The sequence below is a fragment of the Apteryx rowi genome, unplaced genomic scaffold (genome assembly GCF_003343035.1).
Source record: "Apteryx rowi isolate R43461 unplaced genomic scaffold, aptRow1 scaffold_19, whole genome shotgun sequence".
In the NCBI taxonomy this organism is placed as follows: domain Eukaryota; kingdom Metazoa; phylum Chordata; class Aves; order Apterygiformes; family Apterygidae; genus Apteryx; species Apteryx rowi.
The window spans coordinates 1,677,645-1,694,268 of record NW_020448196.1 but is presented as its reverse complement, the minus strand read 5'-3'; the positions used below and the strand labels follow the sequence as shown (position 1 = coordinate 1,694,268).

Genomic DNA, 16,624 nt, shown 5'->3' with positions numbered 1-16,624 from the left:
TCAGTAGGGGTAGGGCGAGACAGAGATGAGGATGACGAAGACGCTGCGCGCCCGCTGCCCGCCCAAAGCCAGGGCTTGCACGGCGAGGCGGTGGACGCCGGGCGCGCGAAGCGGGCGCAGGGTGGAGACGATGCCCCGGCCGCCCTCGTCCCGCAGGGCGAAGGGGGCGCCGGGCTCCCGCTCCAGCACGGTGAAGACGGTGCCGTTGCGGAGGGCGGCGCCGCGGGAGAAGGCGGCCAGGTGGATCACGTCCCGGCCGGCCGCGACGCCCCGGGGCAGCGGCAGCAGCTTGTACTGCAGCGTGGAGGGGCTGCCGGAGCCGCAGTCCGGCACGCAGCGGCGGAAACACAGCCTGCGCGGGAGCCGGCGGGTCAGCAGGAGCCAGGACGGCACCTCCCGGCCCCGGGAAACGGCCCCCGCGGCCCCCACTCACCCGGGGCTGGAGCCTCGGCGGTAGCCGGCRGGACAGGGCGCCTCCACGCACTGGGCGCTGCCGCGGGTGTTGAAGCACAGCTGGCCGGCGCCGCACCGCCTCGTGCCCTCAGCACACTCGTCCACGTCTGCGGGGACAGAGACGGTTGGGGGGGTGGGGGGACGGGATGGGCCCTGCTGCCGGGCTCTCCCCCCCTCCCCAGAGCAGAGTCGGGGGTTCAAATCCCGGCTCGGACACCTTCCCGCCCCTGCCTGGGGTCAGCGATGCAAAAGCACCCAAGCGCAGCAGGGATGCGGAAGCACCCAGGCTCGGCAGGGATGCTGGGGCGTTTAAGGGGTGCTGAGCCCAGGAGTAACCCTGGGGCTCCTCCGCAAGGAGAAAGACCCTGGGTTTGGYTGCAGCCTAGAAGACAAGGGCGCGAAATCCGGGTCCCCGGGTTTGCACCGCGAGGCAGAGCCCGAGGGACGGGGGCACAGGTGCGGCTCCGACTGACCGTGGCAGGTCCTGCCGTTGGGCAGCAGCCGGTACCCGGCGGGGCACGCGCACCGGTAGCTGCCCTCGCTGTTCCTGCACTCGTGCTGGCACTGGTTCAGCATCTGGCACTCGTCAAGGTCTGCAGGGAGGAGAGGGGTAAATCCACCCATCCCCTCCGGCGCCCGCCGCAGGACCCGGGACACCCTGGCTGCACGGCTGAGCCCAGGGAGACCCCAAGCCCGGGGAAGAGATGGGAGATGCAGCAGGAAAGGGAGGGGAGGGGAAATAAGGGGCCTTTTGGGCACGAAGGGGTCTCGAAACCCCCTGCAAAGCCCTTCCCTCGCAGCAGCCCCCCCCTTGCCCATGCACGCTCACCGGTGCAAGCGCCGTTCCTCTTGACRAACCCCGGCGGGCAGGGGGTTGGGGTGCCGAGCCCCAGCGCGGTCCCCTCGCGGCCGACGGGGAGCCGGGCGTAGAAGGACCTGCCCTGCAGGCGGCTGCTCGGCCGGAGCCGGCGCACAGGGGCTCCTGGGGGGCTGCCGCCCGCCGCGGCCGCCCCCGGCTCGCTGCAGGACTTGCCGTCCTGCAGCAGGGCTCTGCCGGGCGGGCACAGGCACGCGTAGCTGCCCGGGAGGTTGCGGCACTCGAGGGCACACGGCTGAGGAACCTGCAGGCACTCGTTCACGTCTGGTGGGGGAAAGCGCCGGTGAGTTGCAGCTGGATGGGGAAACTGAGGCCGGGAAGCGCCCAGAGCCCAGCGSCCCATGTCCGAGCACGTGCCCGAGACCCTGCACGCACCCAAGCACGGCCGGCCAGCGCCCTGCGAGCGGTAGCCGCGAGGACACGTGCAGCGGTAGGTCCCGGGCGCGTTCTCGCAGACCTGGTGGTAGCGGCAGGCGCAGGACCCCTGGGTGCATTCGTCGACATCTGGGGAGCAGACGGGGGGCAGGGGGACGTCACCACGCAGGGGGCCGAGGCCGGGCCGGTGGGTGCCAAGGGCCGGCCCCACGGCTGCCCCCGGGTGCCCTGCACGCTCCCATCCCACCTAGGGCGGATCGGGACAGCCGCAGCCACGCTGGGTGACCCCGCACGGACCCTCGCAGCCCCCGGCTGTGCTCATCAGGGCCCTGAGCTGTGCCGGGACCCCATCACAGGGGGACACCGTGTCCCCAGCAGCGGAGCRTTTCTCCCCCTTGCAAGGGCACACGCCGTCATGCACTTAAGCATTTCTCGCTGGCTCGAGCAAAGGGCAAAGTCTCCGTGCTTGTTCCAGAGCTGCTCCTCTGTTGTGGCCGGGGAGAGAGGAGGCGCGGGGAGACCCCCCAGGCCTCGGCACTGCCTCCTGCCCGGCAAGACGAGGGTGCTCCCATGTCCCCTGGCMGGCCTCATGCAGGGACACGGCCCTGAAGGGGACCCTTCAGAGCCACGACCCAGCACAGCCCCCCCAGCCCACGGGAAGGGTCCGTACCGACGCAGTACAGCTGCTGAGGGTCCAGGACAAATCCTGCCGGGCACTGGTCTCCGTTCGCCCCTGGGAAGCAAGCAGAGAGGGCTGAGAAACGTGTCACTGCAGGGAAGTGGCCTTTGCTGCCATCAGGTGTGCAAACAGCCGCCTGTTTGCGAGGGATCGCAGCGCCTTCGCCCCCATCCCTTAGCAATCCGGCCCCTCGTTACCTGCATCCAGCGAGGCGCTGAGCTGGAAGAGGAGCTCCTCCGAGGCCGGGTCGAAGGAGGCTTTGACTGACCTGGCCCGGACGTGCTGCACCCGGAGCGGCTGCCGGCCCAGCGCGGGGTCGTACTCGATGGTGTGGTTGCAGCGGGCACGGGCGACGAGCCCCTCCTGCGCGAAGCTCTGCACCGACTCTCCGTAGAGCTGCCCAGGTCCCGTCTGGATATAACGCTCGCCAAAATCCTGGTGAAAGAGCGGGAGGCAGGACGGATCAGGGCCTGGGGCACCCGCAGGGCTCCCGGGATGGGAGTCACCTTCCAGACCGCCCCAGTCGCGGGGGCAAGGAGGGGGCTGGCAGCGCCGGGCACCTGCAGCAGCACCACGGCCTCGGCGACGCTCTCCGGCACGGAGCCGCTGATCACGCTGTCGAGCAGCAGCGCGCCGACGGCGTCCAAGCCCTGGGCGGCGTGGGTGATGCGGAGGAGCTCCCCTGCCGGGACGGGACACAGTGACAGGCAGCCCATGGCTTCCCTGCAAGACCTGGCTCTCCAGCCCAAGCTAAGGTTAGCAAACACCCGGCTCTTCGGCACTGATGAACTCCAGCTCCTCCGTAAAACCTCGTGTGACCCCTGGGCTCCTCCCCATGCAGCACATCCTCACCTCCACGATTGCAGGGCTCAGGGGACACCCACCACCCTGCGGCTGCCCAGGATCTCCCTGCTTGGCTCAACCCCTCCACCTCCCCCCAGCCAGCTCCAAACCCCGCCACGAAGCTCGGGACAGCGTGGGGTTGAGCCCCAGTGCCTGCAGGGACCGGTGACATGGGGTACACAAAGGCTAAGCCATCCRGGACCAGGCACAAGAGCTCCAAAACTCCTGTTTCTTCTTGCAAGGGAGGTAGTGGAGAGAGTGCCCAGCCACGTGCCTGCAACCCCCCTTTTGCCGGGCACATACTGCATGGTTTTGCCTTGCAGCACCAGCACCAGACACAGTCCCAGGAGACCCACATCTCAACTCCAACAGCACCCTGAGCCCTGGGAAATTTGGGGCATGCCTTATCCCCTCTCATCCGTTTCTGTACCCAATACTTGGGGACACCAACAGCCTGGACTCCTGCTGCGGCCGTTGGCATCTCCCGGAGCGGCTGGCACAGAAGCCTGGAGTCTCCTCAGCACCCGGCGGGTGAGCTCGGCTCCCCGTGGCCCCACGTCCCTCACCTGTAGCAAACTCCACCTGCGACTCCTGCCTGAAGGCGCCCTGGGTCAGCAGGAACCCGCTCTGGGTGTCCCCGCCAGCGTGCGCGAAGGACCAGTACACRGGGGCAATGACGGCCACCAGCACCCGCATCAGCGGTCCTGGGAGYGGGAGGAAAAGAGGCGTCAACACGGAGCCAGCATCCTCCAGAGGAGGGATCAGCCGTCCCCGGCAGCCCCCCAACCACTGTAATCCATGGGGACAGAATTGGGGTGCCACTTCCAGCAAGCTCCTTGCTGCACATTTCTGCTTGTTCATTCTCCCTCTTTCCCCCAAATTTCCCCCTGACAGAGGTCAGCAGCCCTGCCCAGGCGGAGGGAAGGGGTCCGCATCACCACGTACCGACGGAGGGCGGGATGTTCCCGATGCTGCTCCACACGGCGGCCGTGCCGGCACGAGGATCCTCCAGCACGCTGGCGTTCAGGGTCGCGACGCCGAACTCCTGGGCGTTGATGACGCCGATGAGACTGCCCCGCACCCGGCGGGGCTCTGCTGGGGCGGGGGAAACGCCGTTTCAGGAAACCTCCTTGCTGGAGCTGCGAGCAGCCGGAGCAAGGCCTGCAGCATCCCTGCCAAGGAGCATTCACCCGGCTGCGGGCACAGCTCCCAAAACCCAGGCTTTTCTTTGCTTATCCTCCAGCAGCCGTGCGAGGGAGCGCAGGGCACCYGGCACTTCTGCCGCGCTGCCGTTTGCCCCGGCGAGCTGCTCCCCAAGGGGCAGCAGGAGCGGACGYGCCTCTGCGGCCAGCAGGACCCCCAGGAAATCAGAATTTAATCACTGGAGCAGATTCAGGAAGGCAGGGGCGAGCGCAGCTCCTGCGGGCTGCAGGCTCGCGCACGGCAGCTATTTCGGTAAAGGTTCATCTCGGCTCCGGAATCTGAACAGAGGCACCGGAGACCTTCAGCTTGGGAAGGTGAGCAACGGGAGAGATGGGAGAGTGCAAAACACGATGCAAATCAAGGGAATCGGAGCAGCCGGGGGAAGGCAGCGTCCTTTCACGCTGCCACGTGGGAGGTCTTAATGCAGCGTGCAACAGGGCTGATGGAGATGTGGAGGGGATGGGGGGACCGCAGCCTCCCCCCCACCCAAAAAAAGCCCCATAACCGAGACGAAGACACCCACCTCGGACAGCGAGGGAGGCGTGGGCGACGGCGGAGCCCAGGGGATTGCGAGCGAGGCAGGCGTAGCTCCCCGCGTCCTCCCGGCCCGCGGCGCCGATGAGCAGGGTGGCGTTGGGCAGCACGCGGGCGCGCGGGCTCTCCTGCAGCGGGGCCCCGTCCCGCCGCCACTCCACGGAGGGGGTGGGCTCCCCCGACACCTCGCAGTGCAGCAGCACCCGCTGCCCGGCGCTCACCGCCGCCTCCCGCGGCCGCACCTGCACCCCGGGGGCACCTGGGGGGGGGAACAGGGACCCTGGCAGTGCGGTGGTGCCCAAGCCGTGCCGGGATGGTTCTCCCGCACGCAGAGGGGAGAGGTCCCYGGGGACGGGGGTGACTTGTGTTTTGGCGTCCTGCAGCTGCTCAGATGGGGCCGAGGGCAGGACCACCCGGGAGAAAGCATCTATAGCTGGTCACGTCTGTGGTGCCCGTTTTGCACGACCCAAATCCCTGCTCTCATTGAACCACTTCTTCTCTGTCTCTTACCATTCCCCATTCTCCCTCCAACCCGACCCCCCTGGCAGGACACGTATCCTGACCAGTGGAAAAGGGGCATGGGCCTAAAATACCCTCTTTCCCCAAAAGGAGGGTGCAAAGAGGGCAGCACTCACTCTGCAGGACCAGGGTGACAACCTTCGCCGCCGTGCCCACCTCGTTCTCCGCCACGCACCGGTAATGCCCCGCGTCGGTGCTCTAGCAGGAGGTTAGAACACAGGTGTCAATACAGCGGCCCGTCTCGCCCCGCGCGGGAGCGGAGAGGCACCGAAGCAGCCGCCCGCGGCCAGCTCCGTCTCTAATGCAGCACAAAACCGAGCAGAGCGCGCTGGCGGCAGTGCTGACGGCGGCAACTAACGGGGTAGAAACGCTGAAAAACCAGCAGGGAGGAAGCGGGCAAAGGCCGGCTCCCAGCAGGGACACGCTCTGCACAGGAGCACCGTCCCAGCAGAGACCTGACAGAAGTCATCTCAGCAACAGCCCACAGCTCTTCCCCTCGCCTCCGCCGCGCGAGCGAACCCGAGCGCGCCGCCGGCCCCGCTCACCGCCGTGCCGCGGATGGCCAGGGAGCCGTCGTGCAGCTGGCGCAGGCGGTGGCTGGCGGCCAGCGGGACCCCGTCCTTGCTCCAGCGGACGAGGGGCGCCGGGAGGCCCCGGGCTTCGCACTCCAGCAGGGCATCGCCCCCGAGGGGCTCCACCTGGTAGGCGCTGGGCTCCCCCCGCAAGACAGGCGCCTCTGGGGAAGGCGGAGGGGTGGGAGAGGGCCGGAGGCGGCCGAGCGCCGCAGCCGCGGGGCCACCCCAGCCGCATGCCTACCTCGCACGCGGACGACGCTCGCGGCGCTGACGGCGCCGGCGCTGTTCTCGGCGTGGCAGACGTAGGTCCCGCCGGCCGCCTGGGTGATGGTGTCCCGCCGCAGCGTGCTCCGGCCACTCTGCCCCAAAACGCCGTCTGCAAGGTGAACAAAAAGGTGGGAAAAGGGCAGGGAGGGGAGCTGGAATGATATTGTCCCTCTGAGCTAGTGGAGGACGGGCTCTTCCTCCACACTCAGCATCCTCATCCTCCTCCGTCCCGCCGGCACCCCCAGCCCACGGCACCCCTGCCTGGCTCCCCACGCACCGGTGACGGGCTGGCCGTTGGCCGTCCAGGTGATCCGGGGCTCGGGGTTCCCCTTCGCGGCACAGACCAGCTCCAGCCGCTCGCCCCGGCTCAGGACGAGGTCCCTGGGCAGCCGGGTGAAGGTGGGGAGGGTGTAGACGGAGAGGTGGAGCCGGCGGACGGCTTTCCCGGCTGAGTTCGCTGCCGTGCAGGAATAGCTCCCGGCATCCCCTTCCTGAACGGAGGAGAGGTTTAAGGAGCAAAGCGGGGAAGGGCTCGGATCCATGCCACAGAGAGGGGCAGGTCCGGCTGCCTGGGCTGCAGCTCCGCTGCCCTTTGGGTACAGCCCAGAATGTCACGGCTTGGCCACGGCCGCCTCTTCCAGACCGCGCTAGCAAACCCGCGTGGGCCGGGCTGCACAGGACTGTGCAGCACCCTCCCCATCAGATACGTTTCTGAAAACAGCAAGGTTGCAGTGCTGTCAAGCAACACCATAACCCGCTAACCCAGGCTGCGGGACCCAGCAGGGCACAGGACGACCTAGACTTTCTTTTGAGCTGCAAAAGACTTCTTTTTCAGCTCACTGGCCTTTGCAGCATGCCTAGCTGCCAGAGGAGCACATGGCCAAGGAGCACATGCCCGCGCCAGCGCCAACGCTCACCTGAATGTCCCTGAGCAGCAGCTCCCCGGAGGGCAGGACGATGCCCTTGGCGCCACGGCCCCGCACTGGGGCTCCCTCTCTGCTCCAGGACACGCGGGGCTCCGGGATGCCCCGGGCCACGCAGGGCAGCAGGGCTTCGAGCCCCTCCAGCACAGCCAGCTCCGTGGGGCCAGCCTCGATGGCCGGGGGCACTGCGAGGAGGCGGGAAGGCAGAGACCGGGTGCTGCAGGGATGCCGTGCTCCCGGCTCTGCACCCTGAGCCTCCAGCGCCTCCTCAACGCCAGCAAAGCAATGTCCGGCACAGACTGTGCCATCAGCCCGCCTTCGGGGCAGTCCCAGGCATCATTTGCAACAGCATCTTCCCTAGGAAACCTTCAACAGGCACCGGCCAGAGCCGATACCTGGGCATGTTCAGGGGGAGAGCTGGAGGCAGACTTTGAGCTTTGCAGCTCAGGCTGTTCTTGGTATCAAATGTGGCCTCCAAACAGCAGCACAGCGACGTGGCAAGGGAACCAGCTGGGGAGAAGAGGCCTGAACACCTATGCGAAGCAACGCTTGTAGAGGGAACAGACTGACAACTACTAAACGATCAAAACCCTGCTGGATACTAGGCCAGGAGCCAGCTGGAAGGGAGGAAGCCAGGAGAGTGAGCAGGGCACCAGGACAGGGCTGGGGCCGTGATCGCAGCCTTACCTTGCACGATCAGCCTGGTCCTCCCCGAAGCAGTGCCCGAGGGGTTTTGAGCCACGCACAGGTAGATGCCGGCATCCTCCACGGAGGCACGCAGGAGGTGCAGCTGCCCATTGGGGAGCATTTTGAACCCAGGCCCTGCAGGGATGGGGCAGGAATGAGGGCCAGGAGAGAGCAGCCGTGCCTGTGTGCGAACGGGCTGTGCACCGGCACTGCTTTGCCTGCAGAAGAAACGTCCCAGCAGCCACCACGCGCACAGAGTGCCCTGGGTGGCATCTGGCAAGCAACGGGGCTGGTGTGGGCACCAGAGCTAACATCTCCCCTCCTGCACGTGTCCTTGGTGTCCCCGGTGCTACCCAACACCACACCAGGACACAGCTTGGTCACCCAAATCGCCACCAGGGAAAGGGGCTGGAAGGCAGCGCAGCATCACCACGACTCTGCTGCGCTCGACCAGGGACCACCAGGGCTCTGCAGGCTCCAGCTCACCTCTGGGGACACTGACGCCTTCCTTCTGCCAGGTGATCACCGGTGGAGGGACGCCGGTCGCCTCGCAGGATAACACCGCGCTGGCATTGACCATCACCATCACCATGCCGGGCAGGGGCTTCACTACGGGGGGCTCTGCAGCGGAAGATGGGGAAAACGCTGCCGGGCGTCACTGCCCTCCCTGCAGCCGCACGGCGCGTCGCAGGGGCAGCGCCGACATGCAGGGCCTCGCTCAGCCCCCAGGCTGAGCCCAGGCGCCCGAAGGTCCTGCCTTGGCGTCCCCGGAGCAGCCCCGTACCGTGCACCGTGAGCAGGAGGTGTTTGCGGGCCGCGCCGGCGGCGTTCCTCGCCGTGCAGGTGTAGCGGCCAGCGTGGGCGGGCAGCGCCTGCCTGATCTCCAGGGCGCCTGGGAAGACAGCGAGCAGAGGGGAGGCACGGGGACGGCGCCCTGGCCCCCCGCCGCGCCGCCCCGGCCCCCCGTACCTGTGGGCAGGACGCGGTAGCCCCCTCCGTGGCGCCCCAGCTGAGCCCCCTCCTTGCTCCACGACACCGCCGGCGGGGGCACGCCGGAGGCGTAGCAGGTGAGGACGGCGGGGGACAGCCGGGTGACGACCACGTCCGTGAGATCGTCGGCAATGGTGGGGGGCACTGGAGAGGGTGGCAAGAAAGGGAGGTGAGCTGGGCTGAGTAGCAAACGCCGGAGCAGAATCGTGGTGCCCGTGGGTGCAGATATTCCCATTTCCCCTCTTGCCCACCCCTGTTCCCGGACCCCAGAGGGGATCCCACCAAGCAGGGAGCCAAGGTGCATCTACGTCACGCCCCGCAGAGCAAAACATCCTCGGGAAGCAGCTTTCCACGGGATCGCTGGGCCCCAGGAGCTCACCGTGGACGGCCACGAGGAAGGGCTTGCGGGCCTCGCCGGCGGCGTTGGTGGCGACGCACTCAAACCGCCCCTCGTCCTGCAGGCTGGGGCTGGCGATCAGCAGCGAGCCCAAGGGCTGCAGCCTGCGGCGGGCAGAGCGCGCGTCGGCAACGCAAACTCTCCCCGGCGGGGCGCGCGGGCCGGCCGGCGCTGCCGTACCTGTAGGCGCCGGGCGGGAGGTGCGGGTTCAGGGGGCGGCCGTTCTTCTCCCACGTCACGCGGGGCTCGGGGGACCCCGTGGCTTCGCAGGCCAGCAAGGCCGGCTGCTGCGCCACCAGGGTGAAGTTGGAGGGCCCAGGGGCGATGGCAGGAGGGACTGCGGAAGAGCACACGGAGGTCGTTAACTGGGGGGTCACCAGGCTTTAAGGAGCTGAGGACAACGGTGCGTTGCTGCAGGTGCACGGGTGGGTTGCAGGGAAGGTGAATGCAGGAGGGATCCAGCACAGCTAGGCTCAAAACAGCCCACCGAGCTCCGAGGAACCGGCTGGCTCTTCCACCTACCCAGGACTTGGAGGTCGAGGCCTCGTCGGTCAGACCCGGCGGGGCTGGATGCCACGCAGAGGTAGTGGCCCAAATCCTGGACCTGAACGGGGTCTATCCGCAGGGAGCCTCCCGGCAGCAGCCGCAGCCTGCCGGGGGGGGGATTAAGCCCCGTTAGGCTCGTTGGGGTTCTCCATGTCCAGGCTGCACCCGGTGCACCCCTTCACCAGCAGCATCCCTGCTCCAGGCACGTCAAGACGCCCGTGGACACAGAGGTTGGCGTGAGCCGAGAGCCGGCTCATACGCTGCAGAGCCTCGTACCTGGGGCTCCCGTGAAGGGGCAGGAGCTGGCCGTCCTTCCGCCACGTCACCTGGGGCACGGGCCACCCCTCCGCCTGGCAGGGCAGCACGGCCAACCCGTTCACGGGCACGCTCACCTCCTCGGGGCCCGGCTGGATCTCCGGGGCCACTGCAGCATCACCGGGGAGAGAAGGGAAATAGGTAGAAACACAGCTCAGGGGATGAAGAAATTTAGACCAGACCAGCATCCGGGGCTGGGCAGTGTCCAATTCCCCCTTTCCCATTATCCTATCTATAGGAGACCCCATAGCAACATGCATCCCTGCACGAAAGGGGGATCGAGCTAGCACATGTCCCCAGCAAAGCCAGAAACCGTGATGGTGCATTGCTCACCATGAATGTCCACCTGGAAGCGCAGGCTGGTCCTCCCCAGCGCGTTGCTGGCGGTGCAGCTGTACTCCCCGCCGTCTGTCACCAGCAGCGCCCGGATCTGGAGGAAGCGCCCCTCGGCCAGGACCTGCGTTTGGGCGTCCTCCTAGCAGCCCCCAGAGAGCCCCCGTCAGCAGCGCTCCTCCATCACATCCCCCCGTCGCGAGCATCCCGCATGGCGGGGCTGGCACACGGCAGGCTGCGACGGCACCTGGGCACCGCTGGCCCCGAGCGCACGTACCTGCAGGGGGGAGCCCTCCCGGTGCCACTCGATGCGGGGAGGTGGCACGGCATCCGCAGGGCACTCCAAGGTGAGCTGCCCTCCCGCTGGGGCGGTGATGCTGTGGGTCTCTCTGGCACCTGCGATGCTGGGGGGTGCTGCGGGACACGCGGGTCAGGGGACACACCGCTCTGAGCTGGGCACGTCCCCCTGGCTCGGGATGCCCCAGGCTTCATGCCCACCTCACCGGTCCCAGGAGCACCAACCATCCCACCCCATGGTGCTCGCTCCCCTTGCCCCCTGCACCTTTGGGGTGGCAGTACCTTGGGCTCTGACGTGGAAGGTCCCGCTGTCCTCCCCAGCAGGGCTGGTGGCCAGGCAGGTGTACAAGCCAGCATCGGCCACCTACCGGAGACCCCAAGATGGAAAAAAATCAAGGTGAAACTCGCTGGAGGTGAAAGGAGAAGGTGGGTGGGGAGACGAGGCGAGAGGAGCCCTGACCTCGGCGCTCTCTATCCGCAGGGTGCTCTCGTTCCCCGCCACGAGCCGGGGCCCGGCCAGCAGCCGCCCGTCCTTCTCCCAGGTGACGGTGGGCAGGGGGACGCCCGTCACCAGGCACATCAGCTCCAGGGGGGCACCCACCGTGATGGACATCTCAACCGGCTGGGCTGGGGCCTCGACATGGGGTGGCTCTGCAAGGCACAGGGTGCCTGGTGAGGGGCTTTCAACCCCAAGTGCTCCCAAAAACGAACGGTGGAGGGATGCTGGCAATTTGAGGGCCTGCCCGCCTGCGATTCCCACGGGGTGGGCAAGGCGTGCTTTGCTCCCTCCGGCCAGCTGCCTCTCCCAACGCCCGGGAGGACACGTACCCATCACCACCAGGCGGAAGTGTTTGCTGGCTTCGCCCGCCTCGTTCACAGCCAGGCAGGAGTAAACTCCCGAATCGGCCGGCCCCACTGCCTCCAGGTGCAGCCGCGAGCCCGCGCCGTTGCTCTCCGGCGCCAGGGGCTCRCCGTCCTTCAGCCAGCTCAGCGCCGGCACTGGGGAGCCGGTGGCTTTGCAGGCAAAGGTCACCTCGGAGCCTGCCATCACCGCCTGCTCCTCACTGCTCTCCGGGGTCTCCTCCAGCACGGGGGGCACTGGGGAGGGAGCGGGGTGCGTTAGTGGGGCTGGGGAGCAAAGCTGGGTCTCCAGCACCGGGGTGCTTGCAGGAGACTGGGGAATTACCAGGGGCAGGTTGACCTCCCCCCGCAGGGGCTTGCCCACCACCAAGGTGACCCCGGATGGGAAGGGGGACACGTCACCATCTCAGCTCCCTTTCCTTCCTGCTTTTAGGCTGACCCTTCCTTGCTACGCTGTCCAGGAGACCATCCTGGTGGCCAACAGCATGCACAGGGCTACGAACCAGAGCTGCGCTCGGCAAGCAAAACGAGCCCCGGGACCTGCGTGCCACCCACGGCTGCCCACCACCCTGCTCACCTCAGCAGGCCCCAAATTTCCAGCGAACACCCGGCTGCCCCGTACCCTGTATCTGCAGGACGAAGCTGCGGTCGGCCACCCCTGCCTGGCTGGCAGCGACGCAGGTGTAGAGCCCGGCGTCGGAAACCTGCGCAGGAGAGATCCTACGCGGCGATGGGCAGCGCGGGGGGGCGAGGAAGAGGAGACGTCAGCTCCGCGCCTCCCCTCCTGCTCCTCGCAGCCCTCAGCCCGGCAGGGCATGCAGCCCGCGGAGACCTCTCTGACGCCGGGGCCAGCCCGGCACGCGACCCTGCCGGCTATCGGCCCGAGGGCCTGCAGCCGAGCGTCGCTCCGGGGCCGCCGCGGGATCGCTGCTTACCGGAGGGTGCGCCCGGCCGAGAGCAGCCGGACGCGGGGCGAGAGCCGGAGGGGCAGCCCGTCCTTCAGCCAGCTCAGCCGCAGGGGCTGGGAGCCCCGCGCCCGGCACTCCAGCATCACCAGCCCGGCGAGGACGCTGCGGACCACCTCCGCGCCGCCGCTCTCGATGGACGGGGGAACTGGGCGAGGGGAGGAGAGGGGGTGAGGGGGCTGAAGCGGGGCGGGCGGGCGGCAGCGATGCCCCTGCGTGCCCCGGGCTCGCTCACCCAGCACGCTCAGCGTGTGCAGCCGCGTGTCTTCGCCGGCGCTGTTTTCGGCCAGGCAGGTGTAGGCCCCCGCGTCGGCGGCCTGGAGCCCCTCGAGGAGCAGAGAGCTGCCGTCCGGAGCCAGCCTGCGGGGGGGAGCCCAGGGCAGTGACCGGCCGTGTCCCACAAGCACCCCAGGGCTTGGGGACAGAGACGCTCTGAGGTTACCCCAGCAGGTCCCATGCTCAGGGGACGCTGCAGGGCCAGATCAGCCACCAAGTCGGGTTATGGCATAGTTGGGGACACCAGGATGTAACCCAGGATGATCCAGCTCAGCGAACAGCCGGGACATGCTAGTCCCAGCCTGAGCACGGAGAAGGTGGAGAAGCAGCAGAGCGCAGCACACCTTGCAATACTAGTTTGCAGGTGGGGAAACTGAGGCACAGGTGGGGCTGGTTTGGCTTGGCCTGGCCGCAGCTGAAGCGGTGCCCACCGTGTGCAGCTCAGCCGGCCGTGCCATCACCAGGCTTTGGCGCGGTCCCCAGCCAGGCTGTCCCCCGCCTCCCCGGGGACTCACCGGGCGCGCGATGGGGGCTGCAGCCCCAGGGGCTGCCCGTCCTTCAGCCAGGTGACCCGTGGGGCGGGCTGCCCCTCGGCCCGGCACTCCAGCGTCACCCCGCTGCCCTCCAGCACGCTGTGCTCGCTGGGGACCCCCGCGCTCGCGATCCGGGGTGCCACTGCGCCGAGAAGAGAGCGAGGCTGAGGAGGAGGAGGAGGAAGGCTCCCCAGGCCACGCACCCCTCCGAGGAAGGGTCCTTTGGGGGTCGCCCACCCCCACGCCAGCCAGGCAAAGCCCTACCTCGCACCAGCACCAAGAAGTCCTTGCACGCCTCGGCGTCGGGGCCCTGCGCCAGGCACGTGTAGCGGCCCTCGTGGAAGGGCTGCAAGGGGCTGATCTGGAGCTGGGCGCCCCGGGACACCAGGCCCCGCTCCGGGCTGCTCTCTGCAAGGAGACGGGGCGAAGAGGACGGGGGCTGCAGCAGCTCTGCTCCGCCGAGCCCTCCCCGGGCTCCCCCCGGCTCCCGGCCCCGGGACCCAGCTGTGAGGACCAGGTTAAAGCAGAGGCAGGAGCTGTGCAGAGGCAGGGTGTCCGCACTGCACCTTTCTGGGGCTTCCCAGAAGGGGACAAGCCACCAGTTTGGGGGCAGACGCCAATGCTGGGGTATAACCTGATGGTTGGTACCCAGAGAGCTTCCCGCACCGCATCCCGCACCCAGATACCCTTGCTTCAGCCTCATGAACAAATCTGAGGCCTCTTAAAAGCGGGCAGGAGAAATTCCAGTCCATTCGCGCTCTCCCTTCTCCCCTCTGGAGCCCTGCAACACCCCGCTGTTCTCTCGCAGCTGGATTAGAAACAGGGAAACTGAGGCAGGATGGCTTCACGCTGGGCTGCGGCGCGAGATCGCAGCCCAGCGCAGCATCTCCCCAGCTCATACCCAGCAGCTGCCCGTCCTTCAGCCAGGTGACGGTGGGCACAGGCACGCCGGTGACTTCGCAGGTCAGGACGAGGGGGCTTCCCATGGCCGCGTCGAGCGTCTCCTGCCGCGGGTCCTCGATGCCCGGGGGCACTACGGGAAGGAGCGAGCACAGGCGAGCACGGTGTGCGCACCCCACTGCCCTGGCACCCAGGATCCCCCCCCAGCCGTGAATCCGGCAGCATCCCGGCTCCCCACACAAGAGCATCTCTGTCCCTGCACACCAGCAGCGTCTTGGGAGCAAGAGTCCCAGAACAGGGTGGACTGTGAGCTAACTGCAACGGTCCTCCCAAAGGAAAATTATTTCTGGGTTTGGATATTCAGGGGTTTGGTGGACATTTTTTTTATATGTACCCACATACATACATTATACATGTACATACACACACGCAAGCCTGGTTTTCTGCCCCCGTACCTTGGACGGTGAGCACGAGGGTCTGCGCCGCCTCTTCCGTAGCACCGGCCATCCGGCAGCTGTAGAGCCCTTCATCCGAGGCCTGGCGGAGGGAAGGGGATTTTGTTAGACCCAGCGTGGGCAGAGCAAGCGGGACAGTCTTCTCAATGTGGCTTTACCTGGGTGTTTTCGATCTCCAGCCACCGGCCTTTCAGCAGGATGCGGCCGCTGTCCCCCGCTGCCAGCTCCTGCCCGTTCCTGTACCAGGTGACCGTGGATCCCAGCTGCTCCTCCAAGTCGCAGCGTAGGACGGCCGTGTCCCCGGCACGCACCATCACAGCTGGCTGCTGGCCTGCCGGCGCCCGGGGCTCGGCCGGCGGAGCTGGAGGGAGGCAGACACAAGGGCAGGGGTGCTGCTGCTTCAAGGCAAGGGGAAAACCTCCACGGAGACCCATGGCCAGTGGTTGCCATCGGGTCCTTCGGAGCCGATCAGTAGGAGACAGGACGGGCAGGGGAGATGTCAGTGCCTGCGTGGGCAGATCTGCAGGCCGAGTGCCTGCTGCTTACCATGGACAGTGAGGATGAAGAGCTTCTTGTCTCTGCCAGCTGCGTTCAGAGCCACGCACATGTATATGCCTGTGCTGGAAAGCTGCACATGGGGGATCTGCAGGATGCGCGAGCCTGGAAGAAACAAAGAGCAACAAGTCAGGGTCGGGCAGGAGCCGGGCACGACTCCAAGACACCAAGCTCATGAGCCGGCTCATCCCCCTGCCAGCCACACAAGCTCCATGCAGCAGGCACCAGGGAGCCAAAGTCTCTCTTCAAGGTTCAAGGCCTCGACATATGCAGCAGCAGAAGGTGCAGAACTCCTGGGGAGCATCAGCTTAGAGTTTGCAGGATGCGACCTCCTGGGAGAGGAAGATTGCTCGGCAGCAAGTTGTTAGCACGTGGTTAGGGCTGAAAGTCTTAGCTTAGAAGTCCTACGCGCAGCATCCAGAAGGGGCTGGTTAGGTGAGTTAGAGTCCTCTGTCGAGGGCTAGAAGCCATGCCGGGCCCTGGGGGACTTGTCTGGACGTACCTGGAGTGACGAACGCTTCCTCACCAAGCTGTAGGACGCGGCCATCCTTGTACCACACGATCTCCACATCCGGGTGGGATCGGACATCACACACCAGCGAGACGCTGCCGTCGACAATGCCGTCAATGCTTTCGGGGTTTGTGCCCATGATCCGGGGTGGTTCTGCTCCGGCCCACCCCAAAAAGATCATTGCAAAGGGTGACCATCACTGCTGAGGCTGAGCTCGTGCTTCCCAAGGTGGTGCGTGCACACACCAGGCACGGGCTGCTGCAGCCCATCCGCAGTGAGCAGGAGAGCTGGGACATAACAGGGCAGCTCAGATGCTGGAAGAGCATCTGAGAGCAAGCAAAGCATGGGCAGAAAGAGGAGAAACCCAGCTGCCAGGCAACCCCAGCAGGAAGCACTGACTCCCAGCTCACCATCGCTGCTGGAAAAGCGAACATCTGGCCCCTGCCTTCTTCAAAGGGCACCCAAGAAGGCAGGCATCCACACGTGAACACCAAGCAAGCCCCAATCCCTGCTCCCCAGGAACCTTGAGAGCTGGGGATGCAGAGGAGGGCTTTAAAAAGCAGCGATGGCCCAAGCACTCCTGCCAAAACAACGTGAGGAAGAAACATGCACCGAGAGCCTCGTGCGGTCGGACCCCAGCACGCTGCTGCTGGGCTCCCGAGGGCAGCTGCAGGCACATGGCAGGTTTTGCGAGCAGAATTTGCTTTGCCCTCTGGGGCAATGCACCTCAGTAAGCCTGCAGGTGCCTTCCCAGC

The 16,624-nt window shown here is 67.0% G+C and overlaps 1 protein-coding gene across 1 annotated transcript in view; it reads right to left on the bottom strand.

Annotated features, from left to right (window-relative positions):
• HMCN2 (hemicentin 2) overlaps positions 1-16,624 on the bottom strand; it is a 55,558-nt gene continuing 38,934 nt past the window's right edge. Inside the window, exons 43-79 of the mRNA XM_026062230.1 lie at positions 15,861-16,022; positions 15,350-15,463; positions 14,350-14,481; positions 13,713-13,856; positions 13,431-13,590; positions 12,875-12,999; positions 12,610-12,787; positions 12,297-12,394; positions 11,642-11,911; positions 11,274-11,464; positions 11,096-11,177; positions 10,794-10,930; positions 10,517-10,658; positions 10,145-10,292; positions 9,845-9,972; positions 9,503-9,659; positions 9,305-9,426; positions 8,905-9,069; positions 8,720-8,827; positions 8,422-8,556; positions 7,936-8,070; positions 7,243-7,433; positions 6,603-6,816; positions 6,300-6,434; positions 6,029-6,219; positions 5,600-5,681; positions 4,954-5,223; positions 4,173-4,322; positions 3,794-3,931; positions 2,945-3,066; positions 2,582-2,819; positions 2,376-2,438; positions 1,706-1,834; positions 1,283-1,594; positions 927-1,046; positions 434-560; positions 1-352 (exon numbers count right to left, since the gene is read on the bottom strand). Coding sequence (XP_025918015.1) covers positions 1-352; positions 434-560; positions 927-1,046; positions 1,283-1,594; positions 1,706-1,834; positions 2,376-2,438; positions 2,582-2,819; positions 2,945-3,066; positions 3,794-3,931; positions 4,173-4,322; positions 4,954-5,223; positions 5,600-5,681; positions 6,029-6,219; positions 6,300-6,434; positions 6,603-6,816; positions 7,243-7,433; positions 7,936-8,070; positions 8,422-8,556; positions 8,720-8,827; positions 8,905-9,069; positions 9,305-9,426; positions 9,503-9,659; positions 9,845-9,972; positions 10,145-10,292; positions 10,517-10,658; positions 10,794-10,930; positions 11,096-11,177; positions 11,274-11,464; positions 11,642-11,911; positions 12,297-12,394; positions 12,610-12,787; positions 12,875-12,999; positions 13,431-13,590; positions 13,713-13,856; positions 14,350-14,481; positions 15,350-15,463; positions 15,861-16,022 — 5,867 coding nt within the window. The remainder of the gene's footprint in view (positions 353-433; positions 561-926; positions 1,047-1,282; positions 1,595-1,705; positions 1,835-2,375; positions 2,439-2,581; positions 2,820-2,944; positions 3,067-3,793; positions 3,932-4,172; positions 4,323-4,953; positions 5,224-5,599; positions 5,682-6,028; positions 6,220-6,299; positions 6,435-6,602; positions 6,817-7,242; positions 7,434-7,935; positions 8,071-8,421; positions 8,557-8,719; positions 8,828-8,904; positions 9,070-9,304; positions 9,427-9,502; positions 9,660-9,844; positions 9,973-10,144; positions 10,293-10,516; positions 10,659-10,793; positions 10,931-11,095; positions 11,178-11,273; positions 11,465-11,641; positions 11,912-12,296; positions 12,395-12,609; positions 12,788-12,874; positions 13,000-13,430; positions 13,591-13,712; positions 13,857-14,349; positions 14,482-15,349; positions 15,464-15,860; positions 16,023-16,624) is intronic.